The sequence below is a fragment of the Acomys minous genome (genome assembly GCF_964271855.1).
Source record: "Acomys minous genome assembly, chromosome: 19".
Taxonomy (NCBI): Eukaryota; Metazoa; Chordata; class Mammalia; order Rodentia; family Muridae; genus Acomys; species Acomys minous.
Window position 1 is genome coordinate 61,397,409 of NC_140499.1, and position 19,686 is coordinate 61,417,094.

At 51.0% G+C, this 19,686-nt stretch overlaps 2 protein-coding genes across 12 annotated transcripts; both read left to right on the forward strand.

Moving 5' to 3' along the window:
• The first annotated feature begins 129 nt into the window (after nucleotides 1–129).
• SCAMP3 (secretory carrier membrane protein 3) lies at nucleotides 130–6,484 on the forward strand. Of its 2 annotated transcripts, XM_084769528.1 has the most exons (9): nucleotides 132–338; nucleotides 674–751; nucleotides 2,730–2,870; nucleotides 2,951–3,071; nucleotides 4,273–4,401; nucleotides 4,731–4,890; nucleotides 5,009–5,110; nucleotides 5,670–5,787; nucleotides 6,040–6,484. In XM_084769528.1, the coding sequence occupies exons 1-9, from the start codon at nucleotides 273–275 to the stop codon at nucleotides 6,184–6,186; spliced, it is 1,062 nt and encodes a 353-aa protein (XP_084625654.1). In that variant the 5' UTR covers nucleotides 132–272; the 3' UTR covers nucleotides 6,187–6,484. The 2 variants fall into 2 exon arrangements, with proteins under 2 accessions (XP_084625655.1, XP_084625654.1); XM_084769529.1 differs by lacking the exon at nucleotides 5,670–5,787 and having other exon boundaries at nucleotides 130–338.
• Nucleotides 6,485–6,813: 329 nt separating this feature from the next.
• On the forward strand, nucleotides 6,814–13,227 carry ENTREP3 (endosomal transmembrane epsin interactor 3). Of its 10 annotated transcripts, none has more exons than XM_084769488.1 (12): nucleotides 6,815–7,676; nucleotides 7,882–7,938; nucleotides 8,132–8,242; nucleotides 8,349–8,468; nucleotides 8,588–8,695; nucleotides 9,148–9,323; nucleotides 9,433–9,574; nucleotides 10,752–10,821; nucleotides 10,993–11,544; nucleotides 12,008–12,076; nucleotides 12,185–12,405; nucleotides 12,499–13,227. In XM_084769488.1, exons 1-12 carry the CDS (start codon nucleotides 7,452–7,454, stop codon nucleotides 12,670–12,672), a joined length of 2,025 nt encoding a protein of 674 aa, XP_084625614.1. In that variant the 5' UTR covers nucleotides 6,815–7,451; the 3' UTR covers nucleotides 12,673–13,227. The 10 variants fall into 10 exon arrangements, with proteins under 10 accessions (XP_084625612.1, XP_084625614.1, XP_084625620.1 ...); XM_084769487.1 differs by having other exon boundaries at nucleotides 6,817–7,676; nucleotides 9,151–9,323; nucleotides 12,152–12,405; XM_084769485.1 differs by having other exon boundaries at nucleotides 6,819–7,676; nucleotides 12,152–12,405.
• Nucleotides 13,228–19,686: the final 6,459 nt, after the last annotated feature.

The window sequence follows — 19,686 nt, forward strand, 5'->3', positions numbered from 1 at the left end:
AGTGCGGCGCCAGCCTGCGGAGACTGGCTGGGAGTTATCACGTGGGGCACTTCCCGCTTTGGTCTTTTTTTTTTTTTTTTTTTTAACTAAGGCGCAGGCGCAGTTCACGACTGATGCGGGAATCTTCGCGACTCTTCCGGTTGGTTCAACCAATTGGAGCACAGAGGAGCGGGTAGACCAGGCGCACCGGAGGGAGTTCTCAGGGCCTCCGCCGCCGCTGTACTGCCGCGGCAGGGGCGTGGAGGGCAGGGGCGGCCGGGCTAGTTGCAAACATGGCTCAGAGCAGAGACGGCGGGAATCCATTCCCTGACTCAGGCGAGCTTGACAACCCCTTTCAGGTGACTTGCGCCGGCCTTTTTGGCCAGTTTATTATTCCTAGTTCTATGGGGTCGCACTGCTATTCCCATTTGTGACATTTGACCCAGGGAAGTAGTGTCGATACGTGGACTTGACGGTAGCTCGAGACCAGTGAGCCTGGGGAGGCTAAAGGGAAGTGGGCCCAGACCCTGTAATGAGCGGGTTCTATCATGTACGGTGATGGACATGAAGGCAAATGTTGGGGACAACGGCGTGGCACTGAGGGCTCAGTGCTTGGAGCCACGAGCAGTTTGGGGAAGTTCCTAGGAATTCCCTGGGCACCGATTGCCCACTGAGCCCAAGTCTCTGCTCTCAGGACCCAGCTGTGATCCAACACCGGACAAGCCAACAGTATGCCACACTTGATGTCTACAACCCATTTGAGAACCGGGAGGTGAGCAATTGAAGAGCAGGGAAAGGGGTGTGGGCCAGAAGCCTGGGGTGTGCATACTGGGGACTTTTATTTATTTATTTATTTTAATGCAGTGAAAACATGAAGTGTGTTTTTAGCTCCCAATGAGACGTCAGCCAGCCAGGGCAAGCCTAGGGTAAAGGAGCCATCTAGTTTTGAGTCAGTCTGGGGAAGACCTGTTTGAAGAGAGTCAAGGATGGGGCTAGTCAGAGTTGAGAAACCTGTCAGGTATGTGATCAGAGAGCAAACCATTAGGGGAGCAGTAGAGGGCATTAAGGGAGAGGAGAGCTAGGGCGATGTAGCTCAGCTGATAGAGTGCTTGCCTACCAAGCCCTCCGCAGGAGGATTAGAAGTGCAGGATCACACCGGGCCAGCAGCAAGTTGGACACGAGAGTGGGATGTAAAAAACAAACAAACATGTTTTTGTGTTGATCCCAACTGTGGCATTGGGAACAGACTAGTGAGAGAGCAGGGTGTTTTTCCACTTAGAAGTGGAAGCTCCTCGTGGGGGAGCTTGCAGCTAAAAACATCCTAGCAGAGACTCTGAGAGGAGATATATATATGCGCCCCTAACAGGAGGCTTGAGAGAGGACTTGGGATTGCTTTGGCTGTTCATCAACACTTCAAGAGAAGCTCCTAGAGAGAACTGCTCCAGGGAACACTTCAAGGCTTTGGGCTCCGGCTGAGGCTCTGGGCCTCAGCTGCTGCTCCAAGTTCCAGCAGCAACCTTGGGTGAATTGTGGGTTTGCTGGGGGCCTGCTGACTATGTTGGAGAGTTGTTCCTCGGAACTGATATACTTAAGGTTTCATTATTGTGGGTTTTTTTGGTTTTTGGTTTTTCGAGACAGGGTCTCTCTGTGTAGCCTTAGCTGTCCTGGACTCACTTTGTAGACCAGGCTGGCCTCGAACTCACAGGGATCCGCCTGCCTCTGCCTCCCAAGTGCTGGGATTAAAGGCATTATTGTGTTTTTTAATCTCCCTTTTCTGTTGTTTGGGTTAGTTGGGTTATAAGTGAGGTACGCGATGTTAGTGAGTTCATAATAAAGTGTAATTGTTAAGAAAATTGAGCCTACAGTGAGATGTAGGAGACCTTGTGTCAAACCAGAAAAATAAATAAAAGCCTAAAGGCTAAGCTTGTTGCCCAGGCTAAAAACCTGAGTTCAGTCAGTTCAGTGCCCCAAGAACAATGTGATGGAAGGGGAGAGCACACACACACACACACACACACACGCACACACACGCATGCACGCGCACACGCGCACACACATGCACAAACTCTCACACATGATGAGTATATAAATGTAATTTTTTAAAAAGATTTATTCATTTATTATTTGTACAGTATTCTGCCTGCCAAAAGAGGGCACCAGATCTCATTATAGATGGCTGTGAGCCACCATGTGGTTGCTGGGAATTGAACGCAGGGCCTTTGGAAGAACAGTGTTCTTAACCACTGAGCCACCTCTCCATCCCCTATAAATGTAATTTTAAAAAGAGAAAAGTTAAGAGGTGGCACGTGGGTAAGTGTTTTATGTGTTGTGAGAGTGTTGGCCATGAGAGGCTGTGGCCAGGACTGCTACAGCTCCTGGAAGAATCAGCCAGACAGGAGAAGTGCAAGTTCTAGACCAGCCCAGATGCCTGTTATTTCAGAAAGGAAACCAAACAAGCAACCAGGTTTCTAACTTGTAGGGAAGAGCTGCTCACTTGGGTGATAAGTTTTGGTTGCAGACATTCTTGGGGTTTTTTATTGTTGTTGTTTCCTTTGTTTGTTTAAGAGAGGGTTTCTCTTATAGTCCTGGCTGTCCTGGCCTCAAACTCACAGCAATCCGCCTGCCTCTGCCTCCCCAGTGCTGGGATTAAAGGCGTGCGCCACCACCCCCGGCTGCAGACAATTTCAAGAAGGCTAGATCACTCTTGCAAGGGACTAGATTAGATGATCTCTCGGTCTTGTCTCCTGCAGCCCCCGCCAGCCTATTCGCCTCCTGTCCCAGCCCCAGCCCCAGCACCAGCACCAGCGCTGCCACCCTCAGCACCCTCTGCCCAGTCCTCAAGAAAGCTCAGTCCTACAGAGCCCAGGAACTATGGCTCCTACAGCGCTCAGGTAAAGAGGGTGTGCTGGGGCTAAGGGGGGAGGGGCTGGTGCTGGGCCTGGGAGTCACACCTGCCTCTCGTGCCGAGTAGGCCTCAGCTGCCGCAGCCACTGCCGAGCTGCTGAAGAAGCAGGAGGAACTCAACCGCAAGGCTGAGGAGCTGGACCGCAGGGAGCGAGAGCTGCAGAATGTTGCCCTGGGTGGCACAGGCAGTAAGTGCATCCTGCTTAGGGTGAGGAAGAGTGCTTGACAGTTTGGAAGGAGCTACGAAAACATCAGGAGCATGGATTCATAAGTCAGATTGTTAAATATGAATTTATGTATAGTTGACACCGCTTCTTAGCCATGGGCTCATAACATAATGGGTGGGGTTTTTTTTGTTGTTTGGTTGGTTGGTTGGTTTTTCGACACAGGGTCTGTCTGTGTAGCCTTGGCGTCATGGACTCACTTTGTAGACCAGGCTGGCCTCGAACTCACAGCAATCTGCCTGCCTCTGCCTCCCGAGTGCTGGGATTAAAGGCGTGCGCCACCACGCCCGGCTGTAATGGGTGGTATTTAAAGATTTGTTTATAATATTTTCAATTTTATGAGTGTTTTGCCTTTCATGTATGTACGTATACCATGTGAATTCAGTGTCTGTGGAGGCCGGGAGAGGGCAGCCAATCCCCTGGAGCTGGAATTAAAGGCTGTTGTAATCCCCATGTGGGTGCTGGGAACCAAACCCTGGGCCTCTGTGAGAACAGCAAGTGTTCTTAGCCACCAAGCCATTTCTCCAGCCCCTTGGGTAGTATTCTTAGAAATTCAACTCTGATAACATGCCCCAAGCATTTGGTCCTTTATATTGAGCACTTCTAAAATGTTCTTCTCGTCTTACAAAGTAGGGAATTGTGAGGGTTTAATAAAATTCCCTGTGCGGGGCTGGAGAGATGGCTCAGAGGTGAAGAGGAACAACTGCTCTTGCAGAGGTCCTGAGTTCAACTCTCAGCAACCACATGGTGGCTCACAACCATCTATAATGAGATCTGGTGCCCTCTTCTGGCCTGCAGGTGTACATGCAGCAGAGCACTGTCTATACAATAATAAATAAATAAAAGCTTAAAAAACAAACCCAAAAAATCCCCTATGCAAAGTTCTCGGCAGGTTCCTCAGATGTTTCAAATAATAACTATTTGTTTACTATTATTTTTCTGCTCTGCTCTGTTTCTGTCCTGCCTCAATGGCCTCCTCAACGTGGGGTTATAGGCAGGCACTACCACGCCTATTTTCTACCCTTGGACTTGTGATTGAGAGGGCTTAGGAGTGGAGGGAGCAGGGAATGTGTTGCTTGTTGATTTGCATTCATTTTGAGGTCTTCTCCCTGTTTGTTGTTTGTCTTGTTTTGTTTTGTTTTTCTGGTGTGTGTGTGTCTTACAGCTCGACAGAACAACTGGCCTCCCCTACCGTCTTTTTGCCCAGTGCAGCCTTGCTTTTTCCAGGACATCTCTATGGAGATCCCCCAAGAGTTTCAGAAGACAGTGTCCACCATGTACTACCTCTGGATGTGTACGTCTGGGAGACATTACTGATAGAGCTGTTGACTGCCCTAGAGCCCTCTCTGAGAGGAGATTCTTCAAGAACCTTTAGGCTCACTCTCTGTTATTGTATGTGTGCTCTTAGGCTGGTTCTTCCTCTGTCACCGTGCTTAAATGTATTCTGAATTCTTGCAGTTTTTGCAAAGAGATCATGGCTGGTGTGTGGGGTTGATTCTCCAGGGCACAGGCCCCATCCTGTCCCTCTGCTGCCACATTTGGTGAGGGCCATTGGGGAGGTATATATGTGACAAGCTTCATTGCAGCCCAGAAGGTCCTTCACCCTGTCCCTCTGCCCCTCAGGCAGCACTTTGGCTCTCTTCCTGAACTTCCTCGCCTGCCTGGCCAGGTTCTGTGTGGACACCAGCAGTGGCTCAGGCTTTGGGCTGTCTATGCTCTGGCTCCTCCTCTTCACACCCTGCTCCTTTGTCTGCTGGTACCGCCCGATGTATAAGGCTTTCCGGTAAGTGAGGGGGGGTGGAAAGCCTGCAGTGGGTCCCACTGCTGCTCCTACAATCCGAATTTTCTAATTTTCCCACACTTTTTTTGTTTTTTTTCTCTCTCTCTCTCTCTCTTTGCAGGAGTGATAGTTCATTCAATTTCTTCGTTTTTTTCTTCATTTTCTTCGTCCAGGATGTGTTCTTTGTCCTCCAGGCCATTGGCATCCCAGGGTGGGGCTTCAGGTGTGTGAGCTGCCATCTGTCCTCACCTCTTCCTCCCACTCTGGGCAGTTCAGTTATGGGATAGGACATGTGGGCTTTTTCCTTAGGAGAGGCAGGACATTCCTTGGCTAGAGAGCCCAGACAGTTGTAGACAAGTCAAAGCTGAAAAGAAATCTTCCTGGGAAAGCCCATGTCACAGTGTTTGAAAGAACAAGGGAAGCCAGGCAGTGGTGGCACACACCTTTAATCCTAGCACTTGGGAGGCAGAGGCAGGTGGGTCTCAGAGTTCGAGGACAGCCACAGCCTGCTCTACAGAGTGAGTTCCAGGGCTACACAAAGAAACCTTGTCTTGAAAAAATGAATTTTTTTCAAAAAAGGAAAAACAAAACAAAACAAAAGGACGCACCCTTAAATGAGAAGGCTCTGTTCTGAGAGTGCCCGGAGAGCTAGGAGCTAATGCTTCAGAAATGAGTGTGAAGAGAATAGGCTGCACCAGGCAGTGTCGCCAGACCGCTGCTGGGCGGAGAGCGTGTTCTCAGCCGCCAGCCACCTCCTCACCGCTGCCTCCTTCTCCCCGCAGCGGCTGGGTCTGTGCTCTGGTGGTGGTGAAAGGCAACCCCGCCGTGGCTGTGCTCATGCTGCTGGTTGCACTGCTCTTCACTGCCATCGCTGTGCTGGGAATTGTGATGCTGAAGCGGGTGAGGGGCTGGGGTGGTGGTGGGGGGGTGAGATCATGGGTCCCTTGGGGTGCAGAATGGAACATTAAGAAGGAACTGGGGCAGGGCAGTCAGAGGGGCGGGGCTACCAACTAATGGACGCGCTTGGGTGGGTGAGTTTGTGTGTTTGGAGGGAGTGCCAACCCCGAAGGGAAGGGTGCTGTGAGTGGTGGTGTCCGCCTCGGGTGGGGTGGGAGGCACTTGCCTAGTTTAATGTCTGCCCTCTTCTTGCAGATCCACTCCTTGTACCGCCGGACAGGTGCCAGCTTTCAGAAGGCCCAGCAAGAATTTGCCGCTGGTGTCTTCTCTAACCCTGCAGTTCGAACAGCTGCAGCCAATGCAGCTGCGGGGGCTGCTGAAAATGCCTTCAGGGCCCCATGATCCCTACTGGGGTGCCCTGGCCCAGCCACCGTGCAAACTAAGATAGCCCCTATCCTTGGAGTCTCTGGGATTCAGAGGGACATCACCACTTGGTGACTTCTATGGAGCTCTTAATTCCCTGACTCTAACCGACTTGGAGGTGTGGGAAGCCCACTGTGACTCAGTCATTACTTGCCTTTATCTCCCATCTGGCCACACTGCTGTCACCTCTCACATACCCCAAACCCAGCTTCCCTCTGCTGTGCCAAGGATGTCTTCTTCCGTTATTTAAATTAAAAAAAGAAAAGTGTAACTGAAACTCACCCATTTCCTGGATCTTAACTGGAAATTAGGCTGTTTGAAAGTGTGGAGTGTGGGCTGGAGTGGAAACACATCACATTGTCTGCAGGAGGTTGCACTGGGCAGGGTGGAGCCGGATGGATGATAGGCCCGGAGATATCAGGGAGCCTCAGCCTGGCTTGCCACCCCCTTTCCATTAATAATGAGCAGCCACCTTTAATGAGAACTCTGCATCCCAGGAACCTGAGGCGTTGGGTAGGGCGGGAAATGGGCGCAGAAGTGATCCTCAAATGGCCAGGCTTCTGGGCGAGGCTAGGGATGGAGGAGGGCCTCTCCCTATCTCCTCCCCTCCCCGGCTTTGCTTTCGGACTACAGCTCCCGGGATGCACTGCACCACCCACCACACCCCTCCTCCGCACTACGCACGGGTCCCCATCCTCCTCCACAACCTGACCTGCTGCAGCTGGAAGAGCTAAGGAAGCAGAGCGTGGTGGGGAGGGGAGCGGGCCTGCGACCCTGGAGACAGTTTCCGCGGCCTCTCCCCACCAGGCCAAACGCACGTCTAGTCCCTGCATGCAGACCTTTACCCTCTTCTGTAGACTTTGCAATACCCCTCGCTTTTGCCCTCCCTACCCTTCCCTGGGCTCCGGAACGCTGGCCTCTCCTCTGTCTGGGATCAGCCCTTCTCGGCACCCCTCTTCATTAAGGAAATGCAATGAGCCAGTGCCCCCGCGTCCTCATCGCTGCCCTGGGCACGGTACCCATCTGGTGGTGGGGAGGGAGCCCCTCACTGTCCCTCCGTGTCGCCCCTCCTTTGGGCCTCCCTCTAGTTGGCGTCCCTGGGCGATGCCCTAGAAGACCTAGCCAGGAGGTGGGCTTTACAGCGAGGGCGCTGGAAAGGATAAAGAACCGGGCCTTGGGCGCCTCTGAGATGCTCCCAAGTTTCAAGGGGGACCGAGCGAGGTGTGGGCAACCGGGCGGCAGGCATGATGCCCTCGCCTAGTGACTCCAGCCGCTCGCTGACCAGCCGGCCTAGTACCCGGGGCCTTACCCATCTCCGCCTCCACCGACCCTGGCTGCAGGCCCTGCTCACCTTGGGGCTGGCCCAGGTGCTCTTGGGCATCCTGGTGGTAACCTTCAGCATGGTGGCCTCCTCTGTCACCACCACCGAGAGCATCAAGAGGTCCTGCCCATCTTGGGCTGGGTTCTCGGTGAGTTGGATACAAAGACCTCACAGTACTGGGGTGGGAGACGCTTCCCAGGCCCCACCCCTCCTCACCTGCAAGCCCACATGCTTGTCTTTCCTTCCTCTCCGGGTCCTCTCCCTCCTTTGCGGGGCTGGGCGCATCCTGTGGAGAGGGGCTCACTTAAGGTGCTTCCCCTGCCGGCCTAAGCCTGTGCCCACTCTGTCCCTAGCTGGCGTTCTCCGGGTTGGTTGGCATTGTGTCCTGGAAGCGGCCATTCACTCTAGTGGTAGGTGCCAAGGCCCGATGCCCACTGGGAGGCAGGTGCCCAACCCCAGAAGGGATATAGATTCCCTTTACGCCCTCAGGAAAGAAACTGACTTTCCAGTTGGCGCTAGGCTGGCAGGAGGTGTCTGTCAGAAGACAGTGGTTCGTCCTGTGGGGAAGGTCTCGGCCCTCAACAGACACCCTCTTTCCCCTAGATCTCTTTCTTCTCCTTGCTTTCGGTGCTCTGTGTCATGCTCAGCATGGCTGGCTCTGTTCTCTCCTGTAAGAATGCTCAGCTGGCTCGGGACTTCCGAGAATGCTCCATGGTGAGACTTGAGGTGGGAGACCCGGGAAGAACTGGTTAGGGGAGGTGTGAGGGACCCCCGAGTTTGCTCTGATGCAGGCTGCCTTGCCCCTTCCACTCCCACACAGGAAGGGAAGGTCTGTGTCTGCTGTCCCCCTATCCCGCTGCACAGACCCTGTCCGGAGTCGGGCCAGGAGCTGAAAGTTGCCCTTAATTCCACTTGTGATGAAGCCAGAGGGGCCCTCAAGGTGAACACACCCTTCCCCAATCTTCCTTTCCCCCCTTCCTGGGGTTCTCAAAGGCTCAGGTATGTAGAGTTTACCCTGCCCAGGTCTTTTACTCCTCTCCTTCATCTTCCCTTCTCCAGAACCTGCTCTTCAGTGTGTGTGGGCTCACCATTTGTGCTGCGATAACCTGTGCCCTCTCCGCTATCGTCTGCTGTGTCCAGATCTTCTCCCTGGATTTGGTGCACATGGTAAGGAAGGAGCCAAGGCCCAAGCAGACAGGTGTGGTGGGAGCCGGGGCTGTTTCCTGGGCTGGGGCCTGCCACGCATAGCTACAGGTCTGGATTTTAAGCATGGGGATCTGGGTCACCTGAGAATATTAATTGCAGGGATGTCTAGGGCCAAAGGGAGAGAGAGTGAGGAAGACTGGATGGCTTGAAATCGGGATGGTCCTACATGGAGGTGGGGACAAAGGATGGATGGTGACAGGGAACAGGTGACAATTACAGATAGATGCGAAACTAAAAAGGAGAGATTGATGCGTGGGCAAGGCCTTGCTGGAGGTGCAGAGTGGGGACAGGTTGAAGGAGGCGCAGGGTGTGGTGGAGGAAGGATTGGACCTGGATCTTCTTGATGGAGGTAGGGCCGCCGTAAAACTAGCAGAAAAGAAAGAAATTTGAAACCAGGCTTGCTTGCTCCCTAGCAGCTGGCCCCTGAGCGCTCAGTCTCAGGCCCCCTGGGGCCCCTGGCTTGTACGACCTCGCCCCCAGCTCCTCTCCTGCACACCATGCTGGACTTGGAGGAATTTGTCCCACCTGTGCCACCACCACCCTACTATCCTCCAGAGTATACCTGCAGCTCAGAGACGGATGCACAAAGGTAGTGCTGGGTGTGATCATACTGGGGGGGGAATGGGGGGGCTGGGGGGGCCTAAGGAAGATGGTGGGGGCAGGGCCTGGATTGGTGGGGAGCCATAGCTGTGGAGTAGGAGTTATTTTCCAGGCCCTGATCCTCTCCATCATCTCGACAGCATCACGTACAATGGCTCCATGGATAGCCCGGTGCCCTTGTACCCTACTGATTGCCCCCCTTCCTACGAGGCCGTCATGGGGCTGCGAAGAGACAGCCAGGTGAGGAAAGGGCTTGGTGCAGCTGGGAGCAGCTTATAGCACCTGGAAAGCATCTTGAGGTTTTTTGTTTGTTTGTTTTTCTTTTTCTTTTTTTTTTTTAATAGTTTATTTTTTATTTTATATGCATGGGTGTTTTGCCTACATGTGTGTGTGTGTAAAGGTGTCGAATCTTGGAGTGACAGTTGTAAGCTGCTATGTGGGTGCTGGGATTTGAATCTGGGTCCTTTGGAAGAGCAGTCAGTACTCTTAACCACTGAGCCATCTCTCCAGCCTCTTGTTTTGGTTTTTCTTTTTTTTTTTTTTTTTTTTTTTTTTTTTTTTTGGCTTTTTGAGACAGGGTCTTTCTGTGTAGCCTTGGCTGTCCTGGACTCACTTTGTAGACCAGGCTGGCCTCGAACTCACAGCGATCTGCCTGCCTCTGCCTCCTGAGTGCTGGGATTAAAGGTGTGCACCACCACGCCCGGCTTGTTTTGGTTTTTCAAGACAGGGTCTCTCTATGTTATCTTGGCTGTCCTGGACTCACTTTGTAGACCAGGCTGGCCTCGAACTCATAGAGATCCACCTGCCTCTGCCTCCCTGAGTGCTGGGATTAAAGGCATGCATCAGCACACCTGGCTGGAAAGCGTCTTGATAAGGGTACCAACAGTCCTTGTAATCTCTCTAGCACGCCCGCTGTCATCTTCGATCTACCTCAGAGCTGCTGTGGTGGGTGGGAGATGCGCCAGTATTTCTCTATTAAAGATGTGCAGCTGGGTATGGTGTTCACTCTTGTACCCCAGCACTGCAGAGGCAGAAGCAGCAAGGGCACAAGATTGAGATCAAGGGCAAACCTGGTGTACGGAGAAAGTTTTAGGCCAACGAGGTCATCAGTGACCCTGTCTCAAGAAAGAAAGAAAAATAAAGGAAACCGATGCCCTCATATGTGACTTAAATGAAAGCTAACTGTATATGCCTATAACCATGGCACTTGGGGCGAGGAGTTCAAAGGCTTGACCCTGTCTCAAAAACAAAACAAAACAAAACAAAAAACAATCCAAACAACTGAACAAAAAAACAACTAACTCATACAGAGTGACAAAGCTGGTCTGGAAGCTCTGGTCTCCAGGGCCTTTTCCAGTGCACGGGAGTGGTCATGTCAGTGTGAAAGGCTGGACTTTTGATCCTGTGTCTTCTGCAGGCCACTCTGTTTGACCCTCAGCTTCATGATGGCTCCTGTGTCTGTGAGCGGGTGGCCTCCATTGTGGACGGTGAGCAGAGTGGATCCGGGTGGACAGAGGCAGGGTGGGGCCATACAGAGGGAAAAACAAGGTTTAGTTCAGCTGATGGTTTGGAGTTGAGGATAAAGCTGGAGTCAGAGTGTCTCAGGAAGAACGGCCACCCTCCTGCCATTCTATCTAGCGCTCCCTTGCCACCCACAGTGTCCATGGACAGCGGGTCCCTGGTGTTGTCAGCCATTGGCGACCTCCCTGGAGGCTCTAGCCCATCAGAAGATTCATGCCTGCTGGAACTCCAAGGCTCTGTGCGCTCCGTCGACTATGTGCTCTTCCGCTCCATCCAGCGCAGCCGCGCAGGCTACTGCCTTAGCCTGGACTGCGGCCTGAGGGGCCCCTTTGAAGACAGCCCCTTGCCACGGCGACCCCCACGGGCTGCCCGCTCCTATTCCTGCTCCGCCCCTGAAGCCCCACCCCCACTGGGTGCCCCCACAGCTGCTCGCAGTTGCCACCGGCTAGAGGGCTGGCCGCCCTGGGTGGGACCTTGCTTCCCTGAGCTGAGGCGGAGGGTCCCCAGAGGAGGAGGAGGCAGCCGCACAGCTGCACCCCCTCCTGCCCGAGCCCCAGCTCGACGCTTCAGCGATAGCTCAGGTTCCCTCACCCCACCCGGGCACCGGCCTCCTCACCGGATACCCCCTCCACCTCTGCTGCTGCCAAGGTCTCACAGCGACCCAGGCATCACCACCTCCAGCGACACCGGTGAGCCAACTCCCTCACCTGGTTCGGGAAGGGTAATCCTGTAGGATTGGGACCAGGTGAGGTTCCCGCGGTGCCCTTCCCGAGTGTTTACCTCCGAGGGTCGGAGGCTTCATGGCTAGCTAGGAGGTAGGACTTGGTTTTTTGAAACCGTTTTCACAGCCCCTCAGCCTGGGCTACAGAACCATTGTTATAGCAACAGAGCAACCAGAAGCCTCTGCGAGTTACTAAGAGATAAAGCGAAATAGTTCACAGCCACACAGAAAAGTACCTAAACTCCCATCTGGTGACCCTAAGCAGAGCTAGGGTCTGCCTACCTACATCACACCACCATCGAGTTAAAGGCTGACATGATCGTCCCTTGAGTCCCCTTGAATGGTAACGCGAGTGTTTCCCACAGGACAGTGGGCGGCGGGAGGAGAGCGTCTTACAGTACTCTCACACGGCCCTTGTTTCTCCTCCCCAGCTGATTTCAGGGACCTTTATACCAAAGTGCTTGAGGAAGAAGCTGCCTCTATCTCCTCTGCAGACACAGGTCAGGCGTGTGCCGGGCAGCTGGAAGGTGTGGGGTCACTGAGTGGCCCACAAATTCCATGTTCTTTCTCTGCAGGGCTCTGCTCTGAAGCCTGCCTTTTCCGTCTAGCCCGCTGCCCTTCCCCCAAGTTGCTCCGTGCTCGCTCAGCTGAGAAACGCCGCCCAGTGCCCACCTTCCGGAAGGTTCCCCTTCCTTCAGGGCCTACACCTGCCCACTCTCTAGGGGACCTAAAAGGAAGCTGGCCAGGCCGGGGCCTGGTCACTCGTTTCCTCCAACTGTCCAGGAAGTCCCCAGACCCCGCGGGGACTGGAGCGCACGGATACAAGCAGGTAAGCGTTCAGGACACCAGAGAGCATCCCTGGGAAAGCCTGGCGCTTTAGCTTGGTCTATATCGATGCCCTCTCTCCTGTGTCCCTTTCCAGGTGCGCAGGAACCCATGGGGACGACCAGGTCGGGAGAGCCTCCATCTTCGCAGCTGTGGTGATTTGAGCTCTGGCTCCTCCCTAAGGCGACTCCTGTCTGGCCGCAGGCTGGAGCATGGCATACGCCCACACAGCCTCAGCCTCAATGGAGGCAGCCGGGAGACTGGACTCTGATTTGGGCTTGTCACAATGAACAGGGCCGAATGAGTGCTGGAGCCACTGCATCAGCTGGTTGGGACCAGGAGCCCTCCGCAGCCCTGTGCTCTAGCTGGCTCAAAAAGAAACCCCGCTGTCCACTCTCCTAAGGTCTTCCTTTCCTGCCTGCCTTTGGGGGGGCTCCTGCCGCTTGCCTCTGTCCCTCTGCACAGCAGAGCTTCTGTCCTGTGCTGCATGGGTGTTCAAGCTGTGGGAGGTCACGCCCCACTGCTTACAGCACTGACAGGAAAATTACCAGCCTCCCCCAGCATGAGAGCGCCTCTTTCTGATACTCTTTGGCACTGTGTGGGGGTAAGGGCCTGGGTGTTTAAGAACGCGTGACTTGTGCCTTGCCTAGTGGTGGTGAGGCAGGCAAGGGGACACATGAGTCTAGGTGGCTCTGCAGCTCGGCCACCTCTAGCTGCATGACCTTGGGCAAGTTATTTAACCATAATTGCCTGACCTGTAAAACATTGTGAACATGAATGTTTGTAACTCTGAGTAAGCCTTCAATAAATTTCAATCTCTCCCTTCCTTCTTGGACTGTTTTCGTTATTAAAGCAGTGTTAGAAACCAGGTGTGGGGCTGGAGAGATGGTTCAGAGGTTATGAGCACTGACTGCTCTTCCAGAGGTCCCAAGTTCAATTCCCAGCAACCACATGGTGGCTCACAACCATCTATAATGAGATCTGGTGCCCTCTTCTAGCCTGAGGTATAGTTGCAGGTAGAACACTGTAAATAAATCTTAAATAATAATAATAATAATAATAATAATAATAATAATAATAATAATGTGTGTGCACAATCCTGCAGAGTTTCAAATCTACTAAGAAAGAAAGAAAGAAATCAGGTGTGGTGGCGCACGCCTGTAATTCCAGTATTCGGGAGGCAGAGGCAAGCAGATCTCTATAAGTTGGAGGACAGCCTGGTCTACAAAGTCCAGGACAGCCAAGGCTACACAGAGAGACCCTGTCTCGAAAAACCAAAAACAAAAGCCGGGCGTGGTGGCGCACACCTTTAATCCCAGCACTCGGGAGACAGAGGCAGGTGGATCGCTGTGAGTTCGAGGACAGCCTGGTCTACAAAGTGAGTCCAGGACAGCCAAGGCTACACAGAGAAACCCTGTCTCAAAAAACAAAACAAAACAACAAACAAACAAACAAACAAACAACTCAAAAAAAGAAAAAACAAAAACAAAAACTGGAGTTTATTAAAGACATTTCGGGGCAGCAAGGGCGGGGGTGCTGGGATTAAAGGCCTGTGCCACCAGGCTGGCCTTGAACTCACAGAGATCTGCCTGCCTCTGCCTCCTGAGTGCTGGGATTAAGGGCCTGCACCACTGTACATATGTATGGATGTTTTTCCTACATATGTCTGTGTACCAGGTGCATTCCTAGTGCCTGCAGAGGCCAGAGAGGACTTCAGATCCCCTAGATGGTTGTGAGTTGCCATGTTAATGCTGAGAATTGAACCCATGACCCTTGGAAGAGCAGCCAGTGCTCTTAACCACTGAGCCATCTCTCCAGCTGCCCCCAAAACTTGAATCTAGCTCCACTTCCCAAGCGCCAGGATTGCAGTCCAGCACTATCACGCCAGCTTTGCAAAGTCTTTATTCATCTCTGCCTGTATTTCATTTCTTAACTGCAATCAACTAAGATATATCACCAGCATTTTTTAAAATGGGTTTCCCCCCTCTCGTCTTTAAAGACGTCCTGTTTTTGCACTGCTCAACACTGGAGGGCCCCAAGGCATTTTCCACTATTGTGCTTATTAGTATATATGTAGTGTGTGTGTGTGTGTGTATACATATATATGTTTTTCTTTCTGCTTTTTTCTTTTTGAGACAAGGTCTCATTAAATAGCCCTGGCTGATTTGGAACTCACTATGTAGACCAGGCTGGCCTTTTAACTCTCATAGATCTGCCTGCCTCTGCCTCCCAAGGGCTGGAATTAAAAGTACACCTCCATGTCTGCTCTGGCTATTTGAATATATTTTTCTTAAAATACAATTACAGACCAGACATGGCAGCGCATGATGTTAATCCCAGCACTTGTAGGGCTGAGGGAGGTGGATCTCCAGGACAGCAAGGTCTACACAGAGATGAATTCCCTTTTTTCCCTTCAGCTCCTCCCATGCCTCCCACTGGTCCCTCCCTGACTCCCTGATAGCTCTCTTGAGTTATGAGTGTTCTGCCTGCTTGTGTGTTATAAGCACGCTGCACTCCTGCCTGGTGCCCACAGAGGCCAGTAGAGGGCGTAATCCCCCAGGACTAGAGTTTCTAATGGCTATAACTTGCCATGTCAGTGCTGGTGGCATAACCAGGGTCTTCTGCAAAAGCAGTGTCATTTCTTCCCCACCCAGAATGCATGTGTGTGTGGGTGTGGGTGTGTGTAGAGGAAACTATCTTTTTTTTTTTTTTTTTTTTTTTTTTTTTGGTTTTTCGAGACAGGGTCTCTCTGTGTAGCCTTGGCTGTCCTGGACTCACTTTGTAGACCAGGCTGGCCTCGAACTCACAGCGATCCGCCTACCTCTGCCTCCCGAGTGCTGGAATTAAAGGCGTGCGCCACCACGCCCGGCACGAGGAAACTATTTTTTTAAATCAGGGTTTCTCTGTTTAGCCTTGGCTGTCTTGGCTGTTGTGTAGACCAGGCCGGCCTCGAACTCAAAGAGACCCACCTGTGTCTGTCTTCCCACTGTCTGGATTAAAGGCACTCACCATCACCACCCAGCTTGACAATGGAATTGTTTTGGTTTTGTTTGTTTATTTGGAGACAGGGTTTCTCTGTGTACCCCTGGCTTCTCTGGTCTCAAACTCACAGTGATCCACCTGCCTCTGCCTCCCACACAATGTAATTCTTAATTCCTGACCTCACACCTACTCTTCCATTGTTCCCCATCTCAATAAACAACCCTGCCGGTAACCCTTCGCACATTCCAAAACCTTAATCTTCATTTGGTTTCCTTCCTCCACTACAACAATCCTATGACTTCATCTGTGTGTCACTGTCTTCCTAGCTACCCAGCCAGGCCACCACCTTCTCTCCAAATGGTAGTTCGTACGTATGAGTCTGAGGCAGAAAGACTGTCATTAGTTCAAGGCCATGGGCTTCAGATTGAGACTCTACCTCAAAACAAATAGCTCAATTCTATGCAACCCTATTGACTGACTGCCTCTTTACTGTATTAAGAGAATATCAAAGGCAATTACTTATACCATGTCTGTCTGCTTGTCTGAGTCCTAACCCAGAAAGATGTAACTTTTTACATCTCTTACTGTGTCACTCTGATTAGCTGGAACTCAACTCAGGCTGGCATCTAATTCATGGAGATCTGTCTGCCTCTGCCTCCCAGAGAGCAGGATGAATGGCATGGGCCAAAAATTATAGCTTTTCCTTCTATTTCTTTTCTTTAGGACACTAGTCAAAACCTAAGCATGTCTCCTGGCTCTTTGAGTGCACCAAACATGGTGTTTGGCCAGCAAGGGGAACTCTGCACAAGAGCCAGAAAGAAGTTGTGTCTGCAGAGACGGACTGAGTAGACTGCAGTGATGTACAACAAGGGGAATATTTGGCTTACTTTAGGCCCCTCCATAGCCACTCCTCACTTAACTAACATCCTATAACTAATAGATAAAACCTGTTGAAATCTATTAACTCAGCAGACCACCAGCTCCCACCAAGCCAGAAGCTAAGGATGTCACCCAAGAGCATCTGAGGCTGAGAGAAAAGATTCCCTCATCTTGTTGTCTGATAGGTCTGTCAGGTTTTTGTTTTGTTTTCTTTTTTTTCTTTTTTTTTTTTTTTGAGACAGGATTTCTCTGTGTTAACAGCCCTGACTGTCCTCTACTTGCTTTGTAGACCAGGATGGCCTTGAACCTACATCAATCTGCCTGCTTCAGCCTCCCAAGTGCTGGGATTGTTTTGTTTTGTTAGAAATGTTTTGTGTGTGTGTGTGTACCCCTGGCTGACCTGGAACTAGCTCTGTAGACCATGGTGGTTTTGAACGCAGAGAGATCCACTTTTCTCTGTGTAGGCTTCGATCTTTTCCAAACCTACCTCAGAGGCTGGAGAGATGGCTCAGCCACCTCCTCTTCCATAGGTCCTGAGTTCAAGTCCCAGCAACCACATGGTGGTTCACAACCATCCATAATGTGATCTGATGCCCTCTTCCGGCCTACAGGTGTACATGCAGGCAGGACACTGTATACATAATAAATAATAAAAATTTAAAAACCTACTTCATTTGAGCGTCTTTAATGCTTATACCTCCCTTCCAACCCACCTACCCGAGACAGGAGAGAAAAGAAATTACCTGGAACAGGAGAAGTAGACCTTTTTGGACTCAGTTCCTGGGCAATTCCCCTGGCATAGTCGGCAGAATTTCAGCAGACCAGCAATTCAACCAAAGCTGCTGCTGGAACCTGGAACGGCAGCTGGAACCCGGAGCCCCAGAGCGTTCTCTGGAGCAAGTCTCTCTAGGAGTGTCTCAGAGTGGAGCAATGAACAACCAAACAGTACCAAGACCCAAAAAGCCCCCTATGCTGCTTTAGGCTCATATATATATCTCCTCTCAGAGTCTGTACTAAGATGTGTTTCATCTGGCAAAACCCAATGTGGTTCCTCTTCTAGTGGATAAACACCTGTTCTCTCACAAGTCTGTTCCCCATCCCACACTTGGGATCAAAACAAAAACATGTGTACATCCATGACACCTCTGCCTCCCGAGTGCTGGGATCGCAGGTGTGTGCCACCACGTCTGGCTCCCATCACTGTATCTTAAACCTGACTCTCTTTGTTCTGTGTTGGAATGTGGAAGTCAGGGTGCCCTAAATCTGTTTTTCTGGGCCATGGTCACTCAAATATGGCTCCAGAATAAACCACCTCTTACTTCCCCCCAAACAAGCAAAGAAATAACAACAACAACCTAGATATATTTTCCCTGAAGCTAGGGGCCTCTGCACTCTTTCTCTGAAGTGTCCCAGTTGCCAGGAAGCCTTTTCTGTCATGTGAATGCTTGCTGAACCTTCATTGTTGGACATGCTGGCCTATGTCAAAGGGCACGGCTTTTCTCTTTTTCTCATCCCCAACTCCCATCTCCTGGAAGCTGCCAAGATTTACAGCTTTCATAAGTAATAGTTTTTCTTGTAAATTCTGAACTTTAATCAAATTGTCCTCTAAGCTGACAAAAAAGAAAAAAGAAAAAAAGAAGAAAAAAAAAAGAGTTAGAGACCAGGCTGGGCTACACAATGAGTTTGTTTTTGTTTTTTGTTTTCCAAGACAGGGTTTCTCTGTGTAGCCTTGGCTGTCCTGGACTCACCTTGTAGACTCACCAGGCTGGCCTCGAATTTACAGTGATCTGCCTGCCTCTGCCTCCCGAGTGCTGGGATTAAAGGTGTGCACTGTCACAGCTGGATACACAGTGAGTTTGAAGTTAGCCTAGACTATGCAGTAAGATCTTTGAATAAATAAATTGAATAAGGGGCTGGAGAGATGGCTCAGCGGTTAAGAGCACTGTCTGCTCTTCCAAAGGTCCTGAGTTCAATTCCCAGCAACCACATGGTGGCTCACAGCCATCTATACTGAGATCTGGTGCCCTCTTCTGGTGTTCAGGTGAAACACTGTATATATAATAAATAAATAAACCTTAAAAAAAAAAAAAGAAACATTTTGCAGGATGGTGGTGGTGCACACCTAAGCCCTGTGGGACAGAGGCAGGTGGATCAATGTGTTCGAGGCCAGCCTGGTCTATACAGCAAGTTCTAGGACAGCCAGGGCTACAGGAGAAACCCTGTCCAAAGAAAGAAAGAAACAAAGAGACAAAGAAAGCCAGGGGTGGTGGCGCACGCCTTTAATCCCAGCACTTGGGAGGTAGAGGCATGCATATCTCTGTGAGTTCGAAGCCAGCCTGGTCTACACGGTGAGTCTAGGACAGGCAAGGCTACACAGAGAAACCCTGTCTTGAAAAACAAAACAAACAAAAAAAAGAAAGAAAGAAAGAAAGAAAGAAAGAAAGAAAGAAAGAAAAAGAAAAAGAAAGAAAGAGAAAAGAAAAAAATGTAGGGGAGCAAAACATGTTTTTGTCCCAAGTGTGGGATGGGAAACAGGTGATGTTTGTCCACTTGGAAGTCCAACCACCTCATGGGGGAGCTTGGTTGTGGCCAGCTGAAAAACATCCTAGAACAGACTCTCAGAGGAGATATTTATATGAGCCCAAAACAGGAGGCTGCGCCTTTTTGAGACTTGGGATCGTCTGGCTGTTCATCACTCCACTCCTAAGGAGAATCCCTTCCAGGCTTTGGGCTCCGGCTGAGGCTCCGGTTCAGGTTGCTCCACATTCTATGCCAGGAGGATCGTTCCTAGGAACTGATACCGAGAAGGTTTCATTCTTCTTTTCCTTAATCTCCTTTCCCTTTTGTTTAGGGTAGTCTGGTTGTCACAGAGGTACTTTGATTTAATAAGTTCATAATATAGTATACTTGTTAAGGAAGTTGAGCCTACAAAAAAGAAAATAGAAAGAGGTGTAAGGCTGAGACCTCTAGAGAGATCTCTAGTCTATTCCCTGAGTCCCCACTAAGAGACGGAGTCCGTTGTCGATGCAAATGCACAGGAATTTATTGAGCCATTGCGATGGGGTCTGTCCAGATCTTTCAAGCTGCAGACCCCGAGAAGCGGAGGCACAGGCCTTTTATAGGTTTTAGACAAAGAAATGAGTTTTACAGTATGTGATTGGTTGGCATTTGGGCAGAAAAGCTGCAAGCAGGGAGTTACAAGTCTTGGCGTTTGGTGGTTGGATAATGGGTGGAGGGGCAAGCTGACCTGTGGAAAAGATTGGTTGAAGCAGTCACAGGGGCGTTTAGGAACTTTTTTAGTTGGGGAGGGGTAGTGGAAATTGTAAACATAGCTGGTTGTCCTTGAGTCCAGCTGGACCCTGAGCACAGACTGAGACCTTGAGTAAAGTTGGACTCTTTAAGGTTTTTCCTGTCTCTGCCTCAC

Bases quoted from the DNA above. Each gene is read 5' to 3' on its own strand.
- ENTREP3 (XM_084769485.1), top strand. From the start codon at position 7,452: ATGATGCCCTCGCCTAGTGACTCCAGCCGCTCGCTGACCAGCCGGCCT. The intron at 11,545-12,007 runs GTGAGCCAACTC...TCTCCTCCCCAG, and splicing joins CACCACCTCCAGCGACACCG to CTGATTTCAGGGACCTTTAT. The intron at 12,406-12,498 runs GTAAGCGTTCAG...GTCCCTTTCCAG, and splicing joins GAGCGCACGGATACAAGCAG to GTGCGCAGGAACCCATGGGG.
- SCAMP3 (XM_084769528.1), top strand. From the start codon at position 273: ATGGCTCAGAGCAGAGACGGCGGGAATCCATTCCCTGACTCAGGCGAG. The intron at 5,111-5,669 runs GTGTGTGAGCTG...TTCTCCCCGCAG, and splicing joins ATCCCAGGGTGGGGCTTCAG to CGGCTGGGTCTGTGCTCTGG. The intron at 5,788-6,039 runs GTGAGGGGCTGG...CTCTTCTTGCAG, and splicing joins GAATTGTGATGCTGAAGCGG to ATCCACTCCTTGTACCGCCG.